The 25,399-nt window shown below is 48.5% G+C and overlaps 1 protein-coding gene across 1 annotated transcript; it reads right to left on the reverse strand.

Annotated features, from left to right (window-relative positions):
- Positions 1-410: 410 nt before the first annotated feature.
- On the reverse strand, positions 411-23,650 carry PPIL1 (peptidylprolyl isomerase like 1). Its single transcript, XM_008151963.3, has 4 exons — positions 23,133-23,650; positions 19,810-19,964; positions 2,128-2,196; positions 411-1,581 (listed from the first exon to the last, which is right to left on the reverse strand). Exons 1-4 carry the CDS (start codon positions 23,186-23,188, stop codon positions 1,361-1,363), a joined length of 501 nt encoding a protein of 166 aa, XP_008150185.1. The 5' UTR covers positions 23,189-23,650; the 3' UTR covers positions 411-1,360.
- Positions 23,651-25,399: the final 1,749 nt, after the last annotated feature.

Below are 25,399 nucleotides of genomic sequence, written 5' to 3' on the forward strand. Positions count from 1 at the left end.
GTCACCATCTCCAAAATTCAGAGAGAAGGAAACATACTGAAGCTACAAGCCCCTCTTCAAGCAAGGAGCTACCAGTTTAAGAGCGTCAACACCACAACACGCACCACCTCTGACAGGCAGGTGCATCTCCTGTCAGTCTGAGGGACAGTCAGGTCTCTTAGCTCATCCTCTGGTAATCTCCAGGGAATCCCCCTCACTCAGACATGCTCATCGAGATCACCTAACTCTCTCTTCGGTTCTGCCCTTTTAAGTCAGACCTGCTCTTGAACCGGAGAAGTCCCCTGGAGATCACAAACCTGCAATGATGTGAAATCTTGAAGATGAGCCCTAAAATACTACTTGAGATCGTTCAGAGGTTAAAATGGTTCATAGAACCTCATACAATATTTAAAATCAGACCACAGCAAAAATTTCAAACATCAATGGCATTTTATTTAGGAAGTTTCTATGTATCACACAGGTATTAACTTCCTTTTTCTCATAACCCCCTAAAAAATACAGAAAGATTAAAAAACACACAAAAAAAGCCCTTAACATATAAAATCTCAGTTTCTCTAAAGCCTTAGGTTTAAAAAAAAAAAAAAAAAAAAAAAGGTAGTGGCGCTTCTCCTTTATGAGAAGAATTTAGTCTTTTCTTAGGCTCACTACAGATTTCTACTCCTTCCTGGGCAAAAAATGGTCAACGCTTCTGCTTCCTTTTAGTAAATTCATTTCTTGGTTATTACACATTAGCATTCCCCACTTGACACCTTCTTAGACACTTGATTGTTGGATGCATTTCTCATTTGGCAAACATCCAATGTGGCTTTGCGTGGGAAGTCTAAGTGTCAGGAACAGCAGTGTTGATATTCTGCTTTTGAGGGGAAATATATATAGCGATGCAGACATTCCCAGGAAGAACACATGCAGGAGCCTGAGAGGCTGCGCAGAGTGCGGAGGGCTGACAGGCACTGCTTGGTTTGAATTCTGCGGCCATCAGCCACCCAAGACTGCAGAGTAGGCCAGAATATAAATCTTCGCAGAAGGAAGTTTGGCTGGACACTGAAATGGCACAGCTGGCTTCGTTTCGTTCCAAGGGTATCGAGCAGATGCACACAAGACGCAGTGTGGGTCGTCTGCAGTGAGCAGTAGCCTGCGTGTGATCATGTATGGGCAGTTCTGCAAATGCTCTGTCAACCTAGGCTCAGGGAGGAGCGACAAGAAGCATCCTATTAAAATACACCTCCACCTCTCACTCACCCAAGATCCCAGGCCTCCGTGGCTGCATGATCACAAGGCCAGAATGAAGTTCAGAGACGTGTCATTCAGGTCACCGGGAAACCGGTCCAGCGGGCCATTTCAGACCCGGAGAGCGGCACGGCTACCCAGAAGGGTACGCCTTGATGATCTTCACATCGTCCACAGGGCGGTCCTGGGAGTTTGTTTCCACCATTCCTACTCGGTTCACCATTCCTATACCCTGGCACACGCGGCCAAAAATGGTGTGTTTGCCATCAAGCCACTGGGTGGGAGCCAGGGTCACAAAGAACTGGCTGCCATTGGTGTCTGGCCCTGCATTGGCCATTGCAAGAATTCCAGCCCCTGGTGGGAAAAGGGAGAGAGGAGAGAGTATGAATAACCCCCACGGCTCCAACCTGGAGCTACTACACCATCGCAGGGATGAAAAGAAGCCAGACTTTGCTCTGGCCTCTCTCATCAACCCCCCTTCCCCGGGGCAGGCTCTCTGCCCTTGCACAGAGGCCATCAACTGCACCACCCCAGCCTCTTCTCCTGCTCCCCAGCCTCTGTCCATGGTGATTCTCACTAACCACTGGGCTATGTTGCCATTCCCCTAAAAATCCAGCAAGGTCTCCTGCTTCTCTGAGGAAGCTTTTGTGTTTCTATAGTGTATAAGAGCAACATTCAGCAAGCAGAGTCTAGAACACTCAGACCAGCACTCTGAGTCGCTCAGGATGCTGAGAGGCGCCACTCTCTCTAATCCTCCAGGGCTCTCCCTGGCGCCGCGGCTGGGCAGCGACGTGGCACCATGCCACCATGTCAGACTTTCACCTTGAATCACAGCCAAAAGAACAAACCTTTAAAATCCACCCTCCCTTCTCACCCAGTCCAGCCAGATTACATACTTACCCGTGAATTTCAAGTCTGGATGAAGTTCATCTTCAAACTGCTTGCCATAGATAGACGCACCACCTCGGCCTGCCACATTGGAAGACAAGAAGCCAATCAGCCAGTCTCACATCCCCCCTCGAAGCAAGAACTATGCCCGGGGTCAAAGGATTTCTTGCAGTACAGGAAAGGAAAAGGCACGGAGCACTGAGCCCCTGCTCGTGTGCTGCAGCCACACAGCCCGGCAGCAGAACCAAGCACCACACAGCACGTCCCAATCACTGGTTTCATTCAGGTAAGACATTTCTTTTCAAAATAACAGCAAGAGTGTTTTTCTCACTTATTAAAGTTTGCTGTCAAAAATGTAGAAAACATAGAACACTATCAAAAGAACATTGAAGTGCCCTGTAATCTAACCATCTACAGATAACCACCATTCATAGTTTGATGTATTAAGACATTTGTTAATTTCTTAACATTTTGATGAGTATTTCAGACAGGAGTGCCGCAAGCCCTAACCCTGTTGCTAATCAATCAGCACTCTCCTGCTGAGCTCAGATTTGCCCCTGAATCGCTATGGACCCAGAACCTCGAGCAGCCATTTGTAATGGATCAGAGACGGCACAAGAATTGAAAGCTATTTTCCTTAATCTAGATGAAGGAAAGTAAGTCACTGAACTCAAAGACATCGAGCTTAAGGAGGAACAGGAACGGCGGGCGGTAAGTGGTGATATGGCAGGAAGGAGAGGCAGTGTGTTGGAGGAGATATGAAGAAACATGGGGCTGGGAATGATTGGCTAGTGACCTCCCCACCACAGGGTAGTTACACTGTCTACAGAGCGTGGTGCTGGGCTGGACACCCAGGTTTTGTTGTTAGAACACAGTGATATGTTCAGCCATATGCCTTAGTGAAGTACTTTGGTTTCTCCGAGTTGACCAGCCAAGACAAACCGTGAACACTGGGTTTGCCAGCTTACTCTGCTTGCCTGGCAGCCAGAACAGCCTGGACCCAGGGAGGCCTCCCCCCCACACCCCCCGACTTTCAGCCAGCCTGCTGAGAAAGTAGCATGTGAAAGCACCATGCCCACCCCGCAGGCCCCTGGGCCTGGGCCATGGTGTTTCCATGGTAAAAATCCTTTTAGGATGTTCCACCACAGGGAGCCTGTCACAGCCCCCGGTTCTTTGCAAAGAGGAATGGGGGTGAGTTCTAACAGAGGAAACCTCCCACCTGGCCCAGGCTACCTATGCTTCTGGACTAAACTATGTAAAAATTCATTCCAAAAATTCTAATCTGCAATGGACACAGACAAGAGGGGGGTGAGGGCATGAGGGAGGGGGAGGGGATGGGGGGGTAATGGGGGAATAAGGACACCTATGTAACACGGTCATCAATAAAGAAATTAAAAAAAAAAACAAAAAAAAACTCTAACCTGCCAGTGTACCTCCAAACAGCTATTATGTAGCCAATAGGTTCTGACTACAGAGGCCTGGCTTCCGTCTGAGGTTTGGGGGGAGGGGTGGTTAGTGGAAATGCTAGGGCTGAAGATGAGAGGGGAGAGGGCTGTGGCAGCACACGGTCCAGCTCACACCCAGGCCTGACAGGCGAGCTGGGGATAATGCTCAGGAGCGCACTGTCCACCGGCGGCTGAGCCTTGCAAGTGTGACCCCTGCAAGCCGGGGCTGCAAGAATGAAACATCAAGGCCACTGAAACCCACCACATAAATGGCACCACCAGCAAGAGGGGATTTCAGGAGTCACAGAAGAAGCCTGGCTGCAAAGTCATCCGAAGGAGATCCAAGGGCACTGAGGCCCCTTTTTACTCTCTAGGCATAGTCTGACCGACTGCAACGAGTCGGGGCCTCTGCAGCACATTTACCCATAATATGCTATCTTCATAACCTAAATTGACTCAGTAGGGTTTGTAACAAAATGTCATCGAGACAAATAATTCAAATCAAAACATTCCTTTGGGCATGTGGAATGGGGGCGCCCTGGTGGAGGGCAGAGTGATGAAAGCACTCTCTGGTGCAGAGCAGGATGCACAGATGTCAAGGATCACTTACAAAGCCGACTATGTTGCTGTCAAAAATGTGCTATGTGCCTGGCCTGGTATAGATACAGCAGAGACAGGCACAGACCTGCTTTCTAAACTCTCTACTCTCCAAGTCCTTTTATTCTTCTGTCTTCTCCTCTAAACATGTATTCAATACTAGAGGCCCGGTGCATGAAATTCATGCCGGGGCGGGGGAGGGGGAGTGGGCGAGGGGCGGGGAGGGAGGGTCCCTCAGCCTGGCCTGCGCCCTCCCGCAGTCCAGGACCCTCGGGGGATGTCTGCCTGTGGGCCTAAGCTGGCAGTCAGACATCTCTCTCGCAGTCCAGGACCCCTTGCTCCTTACTGCCCGCCTGCTCCTTACGGGTCGGCTCACTGCTCCTTAGTGCTGTGGTGGAGGTGGGAGAGGCTCCCGCCACCACCGCTGCGCTAACAAGCTGTGAGCTGGCTTCTGGCTGAGTGGCGCTCCCCCTGTGGGAGCACACTGACCACCAGGGAGCAGCTCCTGCGTTGAGCATCTGGCCCCTGCTGGTCAGTGCGCATCATAGCGACCAGTTGTTCCGTCGTTCGGTCGATTTGCATATTAGGCTTTTATTATATAGGACTAGGGGCTCGGTGCACGAAATTCATGCACTGGGGGTGGGGGCTACCTCAGCCCAACCTGCCCCCTCTCACATACTGGGAGCCCTCAGGGGCTGTCCTACTGATGGCTTAGGCCGCAGTCTGGCCTCCCTTTGTGGGAGGTGACCGGGCTGATCAGGGGAAGGCACCAGCCCCATCACCCCGCTACTGCAGCCACTGCCAGTCACCGCAGCCACCAAGGTGTTTTCATCAACATGGACTCCAGTCCCTTCACCATTAAAAAATGACAACTTTCTTTCTTTAGGCATTTTCATGATGTGTATTTCATAGGATATGACATTTCTTTCTTTCTTTCTTTCTTTCTTTCTTTCTTTCTTTCTTTCTTTCTTTCTTTCTTTTCCTCGTCTAAGGATATGTTTCTATTGACTTTTAGAGAATGTGGAAGAGAAAGGGAAAGACAGACAGCAACATCAAAGTGAGAGGAACACTTTGATTGGTTGCCTCCTGCATGAACCCTGACCTGGGCCCCAGCCAGGGAGGAGCCTGCAACCTAGGTACATGCCCTTGATCAGAATTGAACCCAGACCCTGCGGTCGGCAGCTGAGGCTCTATCCACTGAGCCAAACCGGCTAGGGCAGGATATAACATTTCTTAGCCCTCCAGCAGCGGACCTTCATTTTTTTCTCCAAAAGTGTGGTGGAAAAACCCTAGATCACCTTTTTGGATTCTTATTACCCAAGTTACTAAGAATATTACCAGTGTCACTCAGGAAGCTTAGCCAATGAGCAGTCAGAAAAGGTGTTTCCTCTGTAGTTCACACCAATCGCCGGCTGGGCCCTGCCCAGGCCTAAAGCCTCTGGCTGAAGCTTTAGGCCTGGGCAGGGGGCCCCCCAGCTCCCTCCGATCGCTGGCTCCACCCCTTCCCCCTTGGCTCTGATCGCAGGCTTGGCCCTGCCCAGGAGCCCCCTGGCTCCGGCCCTTCCCAGGCTGCTCAGGGCCCACGCGGGGCCTGCCTCAGAGTGACCTGGGTGCCAGGATGTTCCCAGGACCCAGGCGCTGGGCGCGTATGTATGCAAATTAACTGCCATCTTTGTTGGGTTAATTTGCATACTCACTCTGATTGGCTATGGGCATAGGGGAGGTATGGTCAATTTACATGTTTGTCTATTATTAGGTAAGATACTTAATATTTCAGCGATAGCAAATAATATGACAAAAATTGTACATCTTACCCTTAAGAAACAAAATGTGGCAAATCAGTTAGACCCCATGCATACACACCCTGCCTCCCTCCCACCCCCACTCTCCCAGGGAACCACTATTCTGACCAGGAGTTTGTCATGTCCATGCATTTTATTTTTTACTACATATATATGCAGCCCTTAAAAATGTGCTGTTCTGCATGGTTTTAGGTTTAGGGAAGTGTATTATAATGTATTCTTCTGCAATTAGCTTTTTTCTGTTCACCATTGTCACCGTCATGCACTTTGCTCCATGCAGCTCTCTGGAATATTCGTTGCACTGTATGATTACACCAATCTTATCTTTTCTCATGTTGATGGCTTTGTAGGGTCTTCCAATGTTTTGCTATTATAAAACACACTGCAATCACCACTCTCTTATGGTCCACAAACAAGTGCAGAAGCTCTCAGAGACCACACCTCGCCGGGGATAGACATGCAGGGTCACAATCTGACTATTTCACCGTTACTCCATGTGGGAACCACGCCAGGTCCCCGGATAGTCAAGGCCAATGGGAGCACAGAGGCCTTGTTATCAATACACCAGAATGGCCAAAGGCCGCTCTGGGCATGAGCCTAATTGGAAAGTCCAAGGACTCAGAGCCTGGGAATCCTAATCAGGCCAAGATACCCTGAGTGGGTGCAAGGACACACGGTACACTGTGCCCTTCAGTAGCCAATATGATTGATGTAACTACTGGCACGAAGCCTTCTTTGTCTAAATAGTGTAAAAGTAGGTTACTGACCAGCTAGTCTGCTGGAGTATGGAGAGAGAGAGCAGCTAAGATGAAGTGTGAGAAGAAGTCTGTTAGAGAGAGCAGCGGGGCAGGGGAGACAGGAGAAGCTGCTGAGCCGAGAGCTCAGGTACCGCTACCATGTGAGGCAGTGAGTCTAGGAGGCAGCGTGCGGCTGCTCAGATAATGACTGTGGGTACAGAGATGGATGCTGCTTCATGGGAAAGATATGTGTTCACCAGCCAGTGTCCGGCTGCCTGCTTGCCTGGACCTTGCTGTGCGGACTGTTCTTGTCTGATGGCTATGTGGCCACTGGCTTCTGCAATAAAGACTCATTCTTATACACCCACAACCTCTCATGGCTTCTCCGTCTGCCCTGCCACCGAGAATTGACCTGAGGAACTTGGACTAAGTTCCCAACAGTTAGTAGAGTGGGCAGGGTTCGAGGAAGAACCAGCCCTGGTGTAATCAGATAGGATAATTTATTTATTATTTATTTTAAAAATGTTGTTATTGATTTCAGAGAGGGAGAGATAGAAACATCAATGATAAGAGAGAATCATTGATCGGCTGCCTCCTGCATGCCCCCTACTGAGAGGGTTGAGCCTGCAACCTGGGCATGTACCCTTGATTGGAATCGAACCTGGGACCCTTCAGTCAGCAGGCTGACGCTCTATCCGCTGAGCCACACCGACCAGGGCCAGAGCGGAGAATTCAGAAGAATACATGGGCTCACAGCCACTCGGAGCACCAGCGCTCGTGCAGGGCTCTGGCTGGGCTCTGACACTCCATTTCCCACATGTGCTGCCCGAAGAGCCCGATGTGCGCCCCGCCCACGGTGCTCGTCCTCTCTCTCCGCTCTAGGTTCTCTGGCAGCTTCCCAACACTGGTCAGTCTAGCAGGCGTCTGATCGCCTGAGGGGTTTTAACCTGCGTTTCTCTGACAGAGGAAATGTGCATAATTTCAGTTTATTGGCCACTTAGCTTTCCTTCTCTGTGAACAGCCACTTTTCTAGTGAGTGGCTTGACATTTTAGAATTTATATGTATATTATATTATTAGGATTAGTATTCTGGATAGAATCCTTTTTCAGTTAATGCTTTGCAAATATCCTCTTCCAGTTGACTTTTTTCACTTTTTTATGCGGCCTTCTGATGCACATAAGTTTTTGCAGTTGAAATGCCTTAATCTTTTTCTTTATGACCTGTGCTTTTTGCTTCTTAAAAAAACATTTATCCTCAAGATTCCCGATGTCTTTTCTTCCTCCTCCTGCTCACTGACTGTGAAAACCTCTTCAGACGAACTGGAGTGGCATCGAAGACACAGAGAATGGCCTCTAACCTTGGTGCTTGCTACCTGTCCCCACGACTCCCATGCCACAGCTGCTGAGGCCAGAGGTTAACACCCAGCCCCAAAGCAGCCGCAGGTAGGCCAGTCAGTGACCCCTAAGGGGCCCACGTGACAGCTCTGCCTGGGGACTGCACACTGGAAGGTGACTGACCACGCCAACCAAAGCCTTTCTTCCGGGAAGGGGAGCTCTCAGACACTGCAGGCTGGCGGCCCTCTGAGCACCCCATCGCCTTCACAGCCTGCCTCAACCTCAGAGACAAGGAAGGCGGCTTTCACCCAGATGCCTCTGCAGCAAGGGGGGCCGGATGACCCAGTTCTGACCTCTAACACAGACAGGAGCCTGCTGAGTGGTAGACTCCTGGGAAAACAACAGCTTTCCTGCTAAAAAGGGACAAACACACTCCTTAGTCTTTCACCCACAGCTCTTTCCCCGTCTTCCTTCTCTGAAAGCAGATGTTAGGAGGAGTAGCAACCGTCTTGCAAACAGAAGACAAGTTTGAGATCAAAAGTCAAGACGCTAAGAATGGTGGAGTGGAAACACACAGGCCTGGGTCTCTGTGGGCAGCTGTACCAATGGCTGCAACTGCTTCCTCCGCACACCCCCTCACTGAGAAGAACAAAAGCTCTCTGTTTAAGCCATCAGGGCTGAGTTTTCTGTTACTTGTAGCCAATGGCATCCCAAGTTGATACAACCATGCAGTTAGTAACAGGAGGAAGGGGGAACTGACTGGTGCGGCTGCTGTTAGGAAAAGGCGGGAAATGCCCAACACCAGATCTAACGTGGGAATCCGCGGTGCAGCTCTCCCTGCAGCTCTCCCTGCAGCTCTCCCAGAGGAGCTGCAATTCTTAAGATGCTCTCTCTTCCTCACTTGCCTTTGGGGTTAAGAGATCCAGATTTTGGTTCCAATTCCACCATTTACTAGCTGGGTAACTTTAAGCAAAATATCCTCTCTAAGCCTCCGTTTCCTTGAATGCAAACAAGAAGAGTAGTACTTATGTCTCATATGATTGTTATGAGAATTAAATGAGATAAAGCAGAAAGCCCCGTGATGGGCTCCCTTTAACTGAGAGAACCTGAGCATTTTCCGTGAGAGGCAAAAGCATGTCGTGATTCTGGGTTTATTCCAGTTCCTCTGTCCTTGCTCTTTGTAACTTTCCTTCTTATTTCACTGAGAAAAAGGCAAAAGAGACCTTTCACATGCTCACACACCAAATCCACTTCCCTTCCTACATCTTACCGTTTCTTCCTACAACTTTCTCCCTCCGTTACTAATACAGTATGAATAAATTGTTCATATAACTATCTCACCACCACAAACCATTTCCCTGCAATGAACTTTGCAGCTACAATTACCCCCTCTCCTGTATCAATTTTTCTTTCTAGTGGATCATTCCATCAGCATAAAAACACGGTATGAATATTTCCCATATTAAAAACAAGCAAAACAAAGAAGTCCATCTCCTAGTATCTCCTCATTGCTTTGCATATCGCAGAACAATCTCCTCAAAAAAGCCATCGTCACTTGGTGTCTCCACTTCCCCTCCTGCCTCTTGAATGCTCTCCATTCAGACTTTTGCCTTTACCACTCCAACGAAACTGCTTTTGTCAAGGTCATCAGTGACTGCCATGCCCTTGAACCCAATGGCCAACCCTCAGGCCTCACCTTGCTTGATCCATAAGCAGGATCTGACAGTTGATGTCACCCTTCTTGAAACCCCACCTTACCGGCAGCTCCTCCTATTTTCCTGCTGGCACGTTCTCCTCTTCCTGCTCTCCTTTCACAGGTGTTGGGCCTGCACTGATGTGAGAAAAACTCCCCTCCAAGGCCTTACTCCCTCACCCCTTTCTTTCACAGGTGGTACCCCAATAAAGCTCTTCCATGCCTAACTCTGTTTTGGCATCTGCTTCCCAGACGACTAGGACCCACAGAACCACGATCACTCTGGTCCAAACTACAAGTTCTAGCTTTGACAACGAAAGCTTCCAATGGGTCGCCTTGCCTCTCCCTTTCCACACCAGTCGATTCTCCACCTGAAGGCCAGAGGGATCCCTTTAAAACAAATCACAGTGTGGCAGTCCTCTGCTCAAAATCCTCCGGTGACATTTCAACACTTAGGACAAAATCAAAGTCTTCAGCACAACTTACAAGACACTCCATGATCGGGGACTCAGCTAACCTTCAAAGTCACCTCCCGCCACTCTCTCCTCACTCACCTGCCCCAGGTACTGTCCTCTGTGCTGTTTCTTGCCAAGCACGCCCTGGTCTAAGGCCTCTGACGGCTGCTCCCTCTGAGTGTCCTGCCCCTGAGTCTCAGGGCTCACACTTCCCTGTATTTAGAACTCTGCTCCAATGCATTTTATCCGACCGAGAGGTCTTCCCTAATCACACTCTCCACAACAGCACCTCCCTCACCCTCTATCCCAGTGGTTCTAACCAGGGATGACTTTGCCCCCTAGGGAACTGGGCAATATATGGGGACATTTTTAGTTGTCGCACTGAGGGGTTCTACTGGCATCTAGCAGGTAGAGGTCAGGGACTTAGCTAAACATCCTACAATGCACAGGAGAGCCCCCACCCCCACAACAAAGAACTATCTAGCCCAAGATGTCAGTAGTGCCAAGGTTGTGAATACCTGCTCTACCCTTGTATACGTTATTTCTTCCATATCGTCTGTTATGACCTGACAGTATTTTACGTACTTATCTGCTCATTGCCTGTCTCTCACACCGCAGTGAGAGCTCCACACGGCTTTCTTATTCACTATTGTGTCCCCAGCTCTTAGAATGAAGCCTGGACCACAGTCCGAGTCTAACAAACATTTGTTAAATGAATTAGCAACCAAAATGAATAATACCGAAACTTTTTTTGCGCTCCTGTTTGTGCAAACCATTTTATGAAAATCAGCTCATTTACTACTCACAACAACCTCATGAGGTGCATATGACCACACTCCCCATTCATAGACAAGAAGGCTCAGCAAGGTCACATAACTAGTCTACATTTATTAAGTGTTCCTGAGAAGCCAAGGCTCAACCCCAAGCCTACCGGGCCACAACCTGCTGTTCACCCCACGCTGAACTACTCGCCACATCCCATGGTTGGATTACATTTCCTCACATCGATTTTTTATTCCAGACTTTAGAGTTCCAAACGGTCCCTGAATGGTGCTAGGTCAAATCTGAACTCCCATCCGGAGGGTCTCCGTGCACTGGCCCTCTTACCCCCCTGCTATCTCCTCCTCTGCCCGACACTGCTCCTTTACCGTCCCCTCAGCATGCAGCCCAGGCGCCTTAGACAGCACATCGTATCCGTTCTGGGTGTGGAGAGGGGGCTGGGTTGTGTACAGAGCCAGTCCAACGGGTGAGGCCACCTGGGGTGGCCGGCTCTCCTTCACACCCTACATGCTGCTGTTACTTGCGTGCCCATTCTGTACTGGTTCTTCTTCCAAAATCCAAAATATCCTTCCCTGTCCTCCCAAGAGTTAAAATTCTACATTCCTTCAAGGCCCACCTCAAAATGTGCCCCCTACCCATTCTAATCCCACTCTACTGCACTTTTCTCTTATTACTAATTACTCCAAACTATGTTATATAATCTACAGCACACCAGCATACATTTGCATATCCTATACAATAAAAGCCTAATATGCTAAATGTCCAGTCGTCCACTCAACCAATCAAAGCATAATATGCTAATGATATGCTAAGACCACTCAACCGTTCACTATGACGTGCACTGACCACCAGGGGGCAGACTCTCCGACCGGTAGGTTAGCTTGCTGCTGGGGTCTGGTCGATCAGGACTGAGCAAGACGGGCCGAACACGCCCTGGAGCCCTCCCACGTCCCTCCCCAGCCCCGACAGTGCACCAGTAGGGTCCCTCAGCCTGGCCTGTGCCCTCTCGCAATCCAGGACCCCTCAGGGGATGTCGGAGAGCCGGTTATGGCGGAATGACTGGTCGCTATGACACGCAATGACCACCAGGGGGCAAACACTCAATGCAGGAGTTGCCCTGTGGTGGTCAGTGCACTCCCACAGGGGTAGCGCCGCTCAGCCAGAATCCGGGCTCACGGCTGGCGAGCGCAGTGGCAGTGGCGGGAGCCTCTTCCACCTAAGCAAGCAGTTGGACATCCCCCGAGGGCTCCTGGACTGTGAGGGAACAAGCCAGGCTGAGGGACACAACCACCCACCCCCCGAAGTGCACGAATTTCGTGCACCCAGCCTCTAGTTGACTATGTTGTTACTTTCTAGATATTTCTCATAATGAATATCTTATCTTCCTGGACAAAGAGCTCTGCAAGGAAAAGAACAATGCCTTGACTTCTCTCCTGGCCGGGTGGCTAAGTTGGTTGGAGCGTCGTTCGTACACCAAAAGGTGGTGGGCCCGATTCTGGTCAGGGCACATATGATCAATGTTTCTCTCTCTCTCCCTTCTTCGTTCTCTAAAATCAATAAAAACATATCCTCATGTGAGGATTAAAAAAAAAAGGGGGGGGGGATATGCCTTGGCTTCTAATGCTTGTGTACCCCTCACAGGCCTTAGAATAGCACAAGATACCTAGCAGCCTCTTAGCAAATATTCCTCAAATGAATAAAATTAATAATGAGTTTGCTGTCAACATGTTATACTTCAGGTGTTCCTGGAGCAAGTGGAGAGATGAACTCAGAGTGAGGGCGACGCACAGCATAATCAGCACATAATTAATCACTATAATCACAGCAGCCAGTGAGCCCTGTGAGGCTAAGCACAGAGCAATAGAAGCAAAAGGAAGCGCTGGATAGGGTGCCACGTCTTACAGGGAGGAGAGGAACAGCAGTTAGTAGAAACAGGTAAAAGACATTCAGAGCCCTGGACGGTGTGGCTCAGTTGGTTGAGAATCATCCCATGCACCGAAAGGTTGCCGATTCAAGGTCATCGGTTCATTTTCCGATCAGGGCACATGCCCGGACTGCGTGCTCCATCCCTGGTCAGGGTGTGTGTGGGAAGCAGCCAGTTGATGTTTCTCACAACGATGTTTCTCTCTCTCTCTCTCTTCCACTCCCGTCCTTTCTAAAATAAAATAAACATATAAAAAAATAAGACATTCAGAGGGCTAAAGAGCTAGCATAAAGTTATTACAATAAAGGAAATGTAAAGGAAGAAAAACGGTTTAAAATGAAGCAGGACGTCAAAGGGCATTTGAATTGAGAAAGCATCTGGAAAAGGTGTATCAGAAAGACGCTGGTAAGAGTATGTTCATCAGCGTGAGGGACAGTAGGGGATGGAAGAGGTATTTCAACTTGCTGCAGAGTCCATGATGCCTGAGAGGTTTAGTAAAAACCTGTTACCGAATCAGCTAGCAGTTCAAACTGGTGACCGAGCTCGTGTTTGCCCTCAACCAGAGACCTGCCAGCAGGCTGAGCTCAGTCATTTGTTATACTTGAGGTTGGATGCAATTATTTGGAAATCTTTTGAGTGGTTTAATTTCATTAAAGTTACAACATGGAAATGTGACACTATGAAGGACTGAGAACTACAGAAATATAGGGAAGCTCTGGCATGAGTAACTCACATCTGAGTCACTTCCAATTCTTTTACCCTAATCATTGGCTCTCTCAGTTCACTGCTGACATGAATTAAAATTTTATCTCATAACACCCTGGCTGGTGTTGCTTAGTGATTAGAGCACACAGATGGGTGGAGGGTTCAATTCCTGGTCAAGGGCACATACCTGGGTTGCAGGTTCAATTCCTAGCCCCGATTGGTGTGTCTCTCTCACAACCATGTTTCTCTCCCCCTCTTTCCCCTCCACTCTCTCTAAAATCAATGGAAAATTTTCCTTGGGCAAGGATTATCTAAATGATTTTTTAAAAATCTCATAACAACAATGAAAGAGAGGAAAATGACAGGAAAGAAGTGCATCAAAGTGTTGGCAGGACACTTTTAAATAAAGAATGTGGACTCTTTCTCCCCCCCCCCCCCCCCCCCCCCAATACCTGATGAAGCAAACACACACAAAAATCAAAAAGGCAAAAATTTCAACCAAATAAGAAAAAAAACAACAAATTTACTCCAAAAATTTTGAAGAGTTAGCCAAGGAAAAAAACAGACTTGTCTGCTTGCACTCCCTAATCAAGAAAGGAGTGTCACCCAGAGAAGCCTCCAATTCCAATTTTGAGAGGAAGTAAGTGAGTAGCCCTGAAAAAGCTAAGGAATGGGCTGCCGCACACACAAGTGCTCAGGAGTGGCGGGAGGGCTACCAGCACTGGCCACCGTGGGGGGTGGGGAACCCCGAGTTCCTGGGCCACCTCAGGAACTCAGTCTGTGAGAAAACATAATCCAAGAAGGGCTTCTCCGCGGCTGTCTCAGGCGACTGAGGCGTCAATGAAAATAAGAATCCAATAAAACGAGTTCAAAGACAAGATAATAAATCAATAGAAAAGGTTGCAGAACTAAGGAAACAGATTTAGAATGAAATGACACCAATACAGCACTGATAAATAAATCAGAGCAGGAAAGAACAAAATAGACATGACTAAAAATTGAATAAGGGACAGAATAAAGGTGTGAGATTATTTCAGTGGATGCAAGAAAATATGGAAAAACATCATCTCAGACTCTCAAAAGAAATGTGATATAGAAGGCAAAGGTGATGAAACAAAGAATTAGTTTCCTGAAATAGAAGATCCAATAAGTATAACAGAAAAAAATTCATAAACATAAATCAAAAAAATTTCCCTGAATTGAAGGAAGAAGTAAATCTGATCTCAGTATTCTTCAAAGCCATGTTCAAAATCAGAAGGTGCTGGAACAGAATGTCTATTTCCCTCAGAAAAAGATCTGAGGGAATGAATGTAGCCCAAGAAGAGCTCACCCAGTCACAGTCTTTTTCAAGTATAAGGGCAACAGGCAGAAACGCTCAGCCATGACCTCGTTAAAAGTGTAACAGCCTCCGGGCCTTGCAGTAAAACTGCTCGAGGAGAAATCCTACCTGCTAGCCCTTGTGAGCCCAGTGGTGAGCCCCGAACCCTCTGGAATGCAGAACCCAAGAGGGTGTAGAATAGAAAATGCATAAACTCTGACCAAAAATAAAACAAAAACGGGGAGTGAGGAAGGGAGGATAGGTCGGAGATCACTGGAAATATACTGTACACGCTGGTCTCTGTTCCCAATTCCTGGCACAGGGCTCCTAAAACCCTTCCGAAGGGGTCAGAGCACTAGGAGCATCTTTAGTTCTAACAATGTGACTCTGGGTGGGCTCCTGAGGGGTCACCGGAAAGACCAAGCCATGATTAGAAGCTTGGCATCCTAAGTACAGGGTTCGAAGAGCTGCCAGGTGGGCGAACACATCTACACCAGGAAGGTGGCACACTCCACCTCCACAGGGACGGAAGCCCTGGCACTCGGGACCTCCCAGACCTCGCCCTAAGCATCCTTCATCTGGCTGTTCATCTGTATCCTTTACCATTATCCTTCAACAATGGGTAAACATAAGTGTTTCCCCGAGTTCTATACGCCACTGGGGCAAAGCAATCAAGCTGCAGGAGGGTGCCGCTGGAATCTCCCATCTATAGCCAGTTGGTCTTTAGTAGATACTTGTACCTGGGCTTGTGGTCTGAAGTGTGTGTGTGTGTGGGTGTGGGTGGGGTTGGGGAGGGAGACAGTGTGTGTGTGGGGAGGGGGGGGTGGGGTTGGGCAGAGAGACAGTGTGTGTGTGTGGGGTGGGGGTGGGGGTGGGGAGGGAGACAGTGTGTGTGTGTGGGGTGTGGGTGGGGTTGGGGAGAGAGACAGTGTGTGTGTGGGGAGCGGGGGGTGGGGTTGGGCAGAGAGACAGTGTGTGTGTGGGGTGGGGAGAGAGACAGTGTGTGTGTGGGGTGGGGGTGGGGTTGGGGAGAGAGACAGTGTGTGTGGGGGGTGGGGGTGGGGTTGGGGAGAGAGACAGTGTGTGTGGGGGGTGGGGGTGGGGTTGGGGAGAGAGACAGTGTGTGTGTGGGGTGGGGGTGGGGAGGGAGACAGTGTGTGTGTGTGGGGTGGGGGTGGGGTTGGGCAGAGAGACAGTGTGTGTGTGTGGGGTGGGGGTGGGGGTGGGGAGGGAGACAGTGTGTGTGTGTGGGGTGGGGGTGGGGTTGGGGAGAGAGACAGTGTGTGTGTGGGGTGGGGGTGGGGTTGGGGAGAGAGACAGTGTGTGTGGGGGGTGGGGGTGGGGTTGGGGAGAGAGACAGTGTGTGTGTGGGGTGGGGGTGGGGTTGGGGAGAGAGACAGTGTGTGTGTGTGGGGTGGGGGTGGGGTTGGGGAGAGAGACAGTGTGTGTGTGGGGTGGGGGTGGGGTTGGGGAGAGAGACAGTGTGTGTGGGGGGTGGGGGTGGGGTTGGGGAGAGAGACAGTGTGTGTGTGGGGTGGGGGTGGGGTTGGGGAGGGAGACAGTGTGTGTGGGGGGGGGGGGTGGGGGTGGGGTTGGGGAGGGAGACAGTGTGTGTGGGGGGTGGGGGTGGGGGTGGGGTTGGGGAGAGAGACAGTGTGTGTGTGTGGGGTGGGGGTGGGGTTGGGGAGGGAGACAGTGTGTGTGTGGGGGGGTGTGGAGGTGGGGAGAGAGACAGTGTGTGTGTGGGGTGGGGGTGGGGGTGGGGAGAGAGACAGTGTGTGTGGGGGGTGGGGGTGGGGTTGGGGAGAGAGACAGTGTGTGTGGGGGGTGGGGGTGGGGTTGGGGAGAGAGACAGTGTGTGTGGGGGGTGGGGTGGGGTTGGGGAGAGAGACAGTGTGTGTGTGGGGTGGGGGTGGGGTTGGGGAGGGAGACAGTGTGTGTGTGGGGTGGGGGTGGGGTTGGGGAGAGAGACAGTATGTGTGGGGGGTGGGGGTGGGGGTGGGGTTGGGGAGAGAGACAGTGTGGGGGTGGGGTGGGGGTGGGGGTGGGGAGGGAGACAGTGTGTGTGTGGGGTGGGGGTGGGGTTGGGGAGAGAGACAGTGTGGGGGGGGTGGGGGTGGGGTTGGGGAGAGAGACAGTATGTGTGGGGGGTGGGGGTGGGGTTGGGGAGAGAGACAGTGTGTGTGTGGGGGGGGGCGTTGGGGAGAGAGACAGTGTGTGTGTGGGTGGGGGTGGGGTTGGGGAGAGAGACAGTATGTGTGGGGGGTGGGGTGGGGGTGGGGGTGGGAAGAGAGACGTCTTGTGGGACTGCGTCCTTAACCTGTGGGATATGACATGGTCTCCAGGTAGATAGTGTCAGAGTTAAGTTAGATGGTAGGACACCTAGCTGGTGCCGCAGAGAACGACTTGTCGTGAGGAAAATTACCACATATTTGGTGACACAAGTGAAGGGTTCTGTGTAAATACATAAAAGCAAAGGAGAAACAGGAGGGAAGGATTGGGTTTTTCCCAACACAGGAGGATGCATATGCAAAACTGAGTTTTTACTAAACAACAGGGATGAGTAGAAATTTAAGTACTAATTGCTTCTTCTCTCATAGCAGAATGTCAATTTTTCTGTTAAATGTATACAAAATTAAATACAATACCTTTTGTGTAAAAAACAATAGCATGCAGGACACAGCCTATTCTCTAAATCATTGCCATTTAGCTAGTTATTCACCCATTCATCCTTTTAACTAGGAATCTGAAAAGAAAGATGTCTAGAATGGCCACCGAAAGTGAACACTGATGATTCCTGAGAGGTGAGATGTTGGGGAAACAGTTAATGGTTAGGAATCTTTAGGAGGTATACTTCAGAGTAATTTTTGTTCTTTTTTTCTACTTTCCTATATATTCTATATATTTTTAAAATATTTTTTTATTGATTTTGAGAGAGAGAGGAAGGGAGAGGGATAGAGAGATAGAAACATCAATTGGCTGCCTCCTGCACGCCCCCTACCAGAGATCAAGCTCTCAACCCAGGCATGTGCCCTGATTGGGAACCAAACCATGGCCTCCTGGTTCATGGGTTGATATTCAATCCCTGAGCCACACCAGCCATACATATATATACACACACACACATATATATATAAACATACATATTTATTTTATATGTATACATATGTAATGTATATATATGTGTGTGGTTTTATATCGAACCGCAACATCCGAGATCATAGGTTGGCGCTAATAAATCCCATTTAAATGATGGTAACTCTCAAATTCATACCTCAATCCCAGAACTTTCCATGAAATCCCAAACTCATATCCTATTACTTATTCAACACCTCTCTTAATGTGTCCAAAACCAAAACCAAAACCAAATTCTTAATCTTCCCCACTCCAAACACGCTTCTCTCTTAGCCTTCCCCACTTTACTAAATTCTAGTAAAAAACTTTGAAGTCATCCTTCATCTCTTTCTCTCACACACACACCCACCCCCTAATCCAACCTCAGTCAATATCATTGGCTCTATTTCCATGGAAACATAACCTCAATCCAGTCACTTCTCACCACCTTCTCGACTACCGGCCTCGTCCAACCGCATACTTCTAGACTGGATGACTACAGCAGCCCTCTAACAGGTTCCCAGCTCTCACAATGGCCCCTTTATCTCTTCTCCAAACAGCAGCCAGAGTGAGCGTTTTAAAGCATACGTCAGATCATGTCATTCCTTTGCTCAAAGCTTTCCAATGGCTCCCATCTTATCTATAATAATAAAAGCGTAATATGCTAATTAGACCGAACAGCAGAACAACTGGGGCTGTGAGAGCCAAGGCAAGCCGCCGCTGCTGTGAGGGCAGAGCCCCTTCCTAGAATTTCATGCATCGGGCCTCTAGTCCTATATAATAAAAGGCTAATATGCAAATCGACTGAATGGTGGAACCCGGTTGCTATGACACGCACTGACCACCAGAGGGCAGACGCTCAACTCAGGAGCTGCCCCCTAGTGGTCAGTGCGCTCCCACAGGGGGAGTGCCGCTCAGCCAGAAGCTGAGCTCACGGCTGGCGAGCGCAGCGGTGGTGGCAGGAGCCTCCCTGGTCTCTGTGGCAGTGCTAAGGATGCCCGACTACCGGCCCAGGGAGGGGGCTTAAGCCGTCAGTCAGACATCCCCCAAGGGCTCCCAGACTGTGAGAGGGTGCAAGCTGGGCTGAGGGACGCCCCCCACCACCACCTCAAGTGCATGAATTTCATACACCGGGCCTCTAGTTCAGAATAAAATCCAGTCTCTACCATGTCCTACAAAATCCTATATGATATACTACATGGACTCCTGCCTCAAAGCATCTGGGCCTCCTCTTCCCTCCAGTGATAAAGTTCACTCCCTCAGTTCATTCAGTTCTCTGCTCCATTAATAGCATCTACTCAGAGAGGACTTCCCTGGCCTTGCTATTAAAATCACATCCCCACATCCTTTTCCTGCTTTATTGAGAGCAAGTTTTTTTCTTTGTTCATGGCTACGCAAGAGCTTAGAAAAGTACCTGGCACAAAGCAGGTGGTCAATATTTATTAAATGAACAAATTAATCAAACAACCCAGTATTCTATTTTTCTCACAACACTGAAAATGTCTTCCTTTACTTCTGATTAGTAGATTATACTATACATTACTATAATAATATCTGCTCTTAGTAAGCAATACATGGAAGTTATGAGAAACTCTATAAAGCCCAAGAGTCCAGATTAGTTTCTGGTCGATTCCCCATGTGTGTATTTGGGGGAGGGTGTGTGCTAGGGAGGAAAGCAATAGTCACCCGAATCACTAACCAGTCCCTGGCACGTGGAAGAGAGCCCTGGCTGCCTTGCATCAGTTACAACAGAATGAAACTTGAGAAACTAATGCTGGCTTAACTGTACCTGTCCCTGTGGGGTCACCTCCCTGGACCATGAAGTCTTTGATGATTCTGTGGAATTTGGTGCCATTGTAGTAACCTCGACGAGCCAGCTCAGCGAAGTTCTTGCAGGTCTTTGGAGCATGCTTCCAGTACAGCTCCAGCACGATGGTCCCCATGCTGCAGACGGAAGGGGGTGGGAGAGCTCCAGTCAAGAACGAGGTCACGGCAGATAGGAATGACATGGACTGCTCCAGGACGCTTCATTTTCAAACTTGGATGTGAGTCATGAAATTGTAAACATCAGACTCCATGCTCACCAAGGAAAACAACGCAAGGCAAATAACATGAACACAACCATGGACAACTAAAATGTTAACACCTTATATATTAAAAATTACCGATTACCAGAAATTAATACAACCAACCCCCAAATTAGAAAAAAAAAATCTTACACTTAATTTATAATTTTTTTAAAGGAAGACATTAAAGTATCAGGAACTCGTATTTATTTATACATGCATAAGTTTCTGGGTGGGGTGGAAACTGGGTAAATTGGAGACAGGAAGGTTTTCAATGAATATATTTTTTAGACTTTATATATTTGAACCATGTAAATATAGTATCTATTCATAAATATTTTAACGGGGGGAAAAGGTATAGTTTGTGTGTATTTAGGAGGGGCTGCGACCAAGGCAAAACCTGATTACTTCAAACCTTTATACCTAACCAACGTGATGAGCACTCCCCTGCTGAAGGACTGCCAAGGAAAAGGAAGAAGGAAAAGATGGAGGCCAGGTGCCTTCCCCTCTCCATCTCTCACCTATGCTTTTAACTCCAGGAATGTGAGAACGGGGTCAACTCTGTATAGACTGAATACCCAGTGCCAAGCACACTGCAAGTAAACACTCTATATTGTAGGAAGGTTCTTCGAAACTGACTTTTAGGGAAAGAATGTATAATGAAATCAATTTTACCAGAGCCTAGCTGATACAAGTAAGAGGTAAGTCCCTGTGGCATACTTCTGATCATAAGAACATCACCAAATTTCTAAAAAAAAGACCCAAACACTTCTAATACTTTACATTGAAATAAATGTGAGCTATACATTCACATAAGAAAGATTAATAAAAACAAGTTAAAATAATTGCTTTCCAACCTGCTTATTCCAGTTCAGGGTCTAGGGTGGCTGGAGCCTTATCCCAGAAGCTCAGGGCACAAGGTGGGAACCAAACTGGACAGACACCCTTCCATCCAGGACACACTTGTGCACACACATACACTCATTCAGACTAGGACCACTGAGACATGCTAATTCACCTAATGTGCACATCTTTGGGGTGTGAGCACCTGGAAAAAAACCCACACAGACATGAGGAGCACATGTAAACTCCAGAGACAGTGGCCTTGGATAGCAATCTTTCTTTTTCCCTCATCGTTATAACGGAAGGACACTGAAAGGAACCTTTATTCGAGGACCTGCTGTGTATGTGCTAAGTGCCAGAACATAGCTTTCTGCTGGCAATTCATTCTTCACATTGCTAATATTCAACAGATTAACAATTACCCTGGGCAGGGCACGGATCTAGGTGCCTTCCCCTTCGTGGAGCTTACATTCTGGTGGGTATTTTTTTAAATACAAACAATGACTTTAGAATGGCAATCAGGAAGTACCTATACAATACTGAAATGTGCCTGCTTCTTGACAGCAATTTCAGCTAACTATCTACTCTATAGAAAAAAACTACTAAAGTGCTTAAGGATACAATTGTGCAAGGATGTTCATTCCAATATTTGTTATAACAAAAACAAGAAGCAATTTGGATGACCTTCAAAAAGAGGGAATGACTAAAATATGAGACATTCATACCATGGAAGACTGTATATGTTAGCGAGTGAAAGAAAAGCAAATTGCAGGAAAAGAAACATACACACAGTATGATCATATGATCCTACTTTTGTTAAAAAAAAAATAGAACATAAAAGAGAGATGTTTATGTGAAAAAGTCTGGAAGACCATTCAACAAACTATTAAAAATGTTTTTAGCCTGGCCAGTGTTGCCCAATGGTTGAGTGTCAACCCATGAACCAAGAAGTCACAGGTTTGATTCCTGGTCAGGGCACATGCCCGGGTTTCGAGCCCAGTAGGGGGTGTGCAGAAGGTAGCGGATTGATGATGTTTCTCTTTGATTAATGTTTCTCTCTATCCCTCTCCCTTCTTCTTTCTAAAAATCAATAAAAATATTTTTTAAAGTGTTTTTACATGAGAGGTGGCTTTCACTGCTTTTTCTATATACTTCTACACTGCTTGGATTGAAATTTAGATTTATCTTATAGTTTAAAAAAATGTTAACAGGTCAGTTCAAAAATTACTTTCAAGTTGGTATCTGAAGTAGAATTTTGCCAGACAAGAAGGTGGGGGAAATGGCCTGGGAGCAAAAGCAGCATCTGACAGAGCTGTGCTCTGGTGGAGAGCAGCACAGACAAGAAGAGAAGGAAGGCAGAGGGATGATGGCAGGACCCTGGCTACTGATGGGGGAATGGTAAGTGTAGCCAGAGGTAGGAAAAGGCCAGATGAAAAAAATCACCTTGAATGTCAGGCCACAACGTTTTACTATTACGGTGTTGTAGCATAGGAAGTCACGTCAGGTAATTCGTGCTACTTTGGAAAGATCGCTCTGGGCTTTTCCAAAGAGGCAATGGAACCTAGCATGTGAGGCGGACATACCAGGCTCCAAATGAGGCTCCCGGCTTACTAGCTGTGTGGCTTTGGCCAAGCCATTTAGTCTGTAAGCTTTGGCATTTCCCTGCTGGCACCGGAGGAGAGAAGGTGGAGTAAAACCTACAGGGCATGAGCTGCCAGGAGGATTAAACTAACTGGGATGCTCTATCTGCACCTGGGGCAGGGCACTAGCTGGCTGGGGCTCAGTTGTATCACATTTGATGGTGGGGCAACTGTGCTTCTTCCTGTGTTTAACACTCGCTTATACCACCGTAGACTCGTGGCGTTACCAGTGCGCTGCTCATCCCCTTCATATTTATATGCCAGGAGCTGTCTCCTTCACTAGACTGTCACCCCGAAAGGCACGGCTGTGTGTTTTATCCACCGCTGTGTCCCCAGGTGCCAGATCCCACGTCCCGGGCCTGAATGAAGGGATGAATGAACGGAGGGCTGGGAGGAGGGAATCAGGCACCCGCACGGCCGCCGCTCCACGAGGAGGACAGCGACGGTCCACACCCGCCCTCGCCGCTCCACGAGGAGGGAGAGCCCGCCGGGAAGCGAGCCCCGCGGACAAGCCCGGGCTCCGAGTCGCCTCCGCCAGCCCCGCCCCGAGGCGACCCCCTCACCTGGTCTCCAAGTAGACGTTGGGCGGCTGCCAGGAGTCGGGGGGGATGGCCGCCATAGCGGAGCCGGCGGAATCTTTCCCCAGCAATTGCCACTTCCGGCGTCGATTCGCGGGGGACCCGCCGGTGCAGGGCACACTTCCGGTCCCCGCGGTTCAACCCTGCGAGGCCAAGATGTGAAGAGTTGAGAAAAGGAAGAGGAAGGACCCCACTTCCGAAGCCCGGAGTCTGGGGTGCGAGGCGAAAGCAGGCCTGCGGCCGCAGCCCGGAGGAAAGGGAGCGCTCCCGCGGAGGTGGCCTCGCGCCACTCTTCGGACGCTCTGATTGGTTCGTGTAGGCGTGGAAGGCGGGAACAACCAGCAAATATTCACTCCGATTGGAGCTTGTCCTAACTTTCCATTCCAAGAATTTCCTGGTCCCACAATAAGGCAGGGACCGAAAGAAGAGGAAGAGAATGAAAGGGGGTAGAGGTGAGAGATGCCAGAACCAGCTTTGATAAGGCTCTGTACAATTTACATGGCAATCACACTTTATTATCCTATCTGCTGTGAGGTAGGTACTGTTATTCTCATTTTTCAGATGTGAAAACTGAGATTCAGCAGTTAGATGACTTTCTTACTTGTCCAAAGACAGAGAGCAAATCCGAGCCTCCAAACTACAAAGGCGGAGAGTCTGGAGAGAGAGGGAAGGGCCTGGAAGAAAATGAGAGATAAGGAAAGGGAGAGAGCCCAATGAAGATCAAAGAGATCTGGGCTAGAGCAAGGCCTAGAGTGGCCTGCTGGGATAGATGGTGCCCCAAAGTTGTTAGGAGGGTTTGCTCAGGGACAAAGGTTGGAGAAGCAAAGCAGAGGCACTTGGAGGAAGTTTGGATAGAGGACAAGAAATAAATGGGGTAAATAAACATACGGTAAATGCTATGCACAGCCCTTAATAATCATGGCTAAATGCATGCTTACTTTGTGCCAGCCTGGGGCTAAGCACTTTTGGGTACTTTAACATTGTTAAAATCCGACACAGATGGAGACCAGACTTGAAAATTCCCTGAGCAGACAAACCAGTTCAGTCATACAAGCAAAACTTAGGCCAGTTCTTGTTAATGCCTCTGAAAATCATAAACAGAACTTAAACTGTTCCCCGAAATTGATGTGAGCTAACCACTTTTAACCCATTCTCTATCACTAGGAAAACTCTAATTTTATAACCAATCACTGTGAAGAATAAACAGCCATTGCCTCCTCAATATGTAAGCTGCTTTATTACTTTTTTAATCTTTATTGTTGCAAGTATTACGTATGTCTCCTATTTTTCCCCATTGACCCCTTCTAGCCCGCCCCTACCCTCCAGGCCTTCACCACACTATAGTCTGTGTCCATAGGTTGTGCATATATGCATACAAGTTCTTTGATTGCTCTCTCCCCACGCACCCCTGCCTTCCCTTTGAGATTCGACAGTCTGTTCCATGCCTCCATGTCTCTGGATCTATTTGTAAGCTGCTTTGTAACAACATACTTCTGAGCCTCATTCTGTGTTTGATTGAGTGCTCCCAGTTTGCCAATGTTTTTTTGTGTGTGCACAATAAATTTTTGCTAATTATTATTTGATTGATCCAGTGGTTTTATTTCCACTATTTCAGAACTTTTGACAATATTTAATATTGAAAACCCTCTGAGGTATGCCCAGCTGGCGTGGCTCAGTGGTTGAGCATCAGTCACATGCCCAGGTTGCGGGCTTGATCACCGGTGTGGGGTGTGTAGGGGGCAGCTGATCAATGATTCTCTTTTATCATTGATGTTTCTCTCTCTCTCCCTCTCCCTTCCTCTCTGAAATCAATAAAAATATTTTTTTAAACCTTATGAGGTAGATATTACTATTCCCTTTTTACTTTGAGAAAACACATTAATAACTTGCTCCAAGTACCACAGCTGTGAGCCTGTGCTCCTAACCACAGTTCAATCCTAGTTTCCGTAATTGGCAAGTAGGAATAAGGTTATACAGGTTGTAAAGATCAAACTAGAAATTGAGTTCCGTGAGAGAGGAACTGGCCCTCCTGCATCTCTATGCCCTCCTCACAGACTACTGAGCATAGGGTGCTCAGGTGTCACTGAATGAATAATGGCCAGAAACCGCTGTTTTAGCCCTGGCCGGTGTAGCTCAGTTGGTTGGGTGTCCCCAGAGCACCATTCCCATCAGGGCCCATTCCCGGGTTTTGGGCTCAATCCCTAGTAGGGGACATGCAGAAGGCAACCAATTATGAATAGCTGGTTTTTTGT

This window comes from Eptesicus fuscus, chromosome 10 (genome assembly GCF_027574615.1).
Source record: "Eptesicus fuscus isolate TK198812 chromosome 10, DD_ASM_mEF_20220401, whole genome shotgun sequence".
NCBI classification, from domain to species: Eukaryota; Metazoa; Chordata; class Mammalia; order Chiroptera; family Vespertilionidae; genus Eptesicus; species Eptesicus fuscus.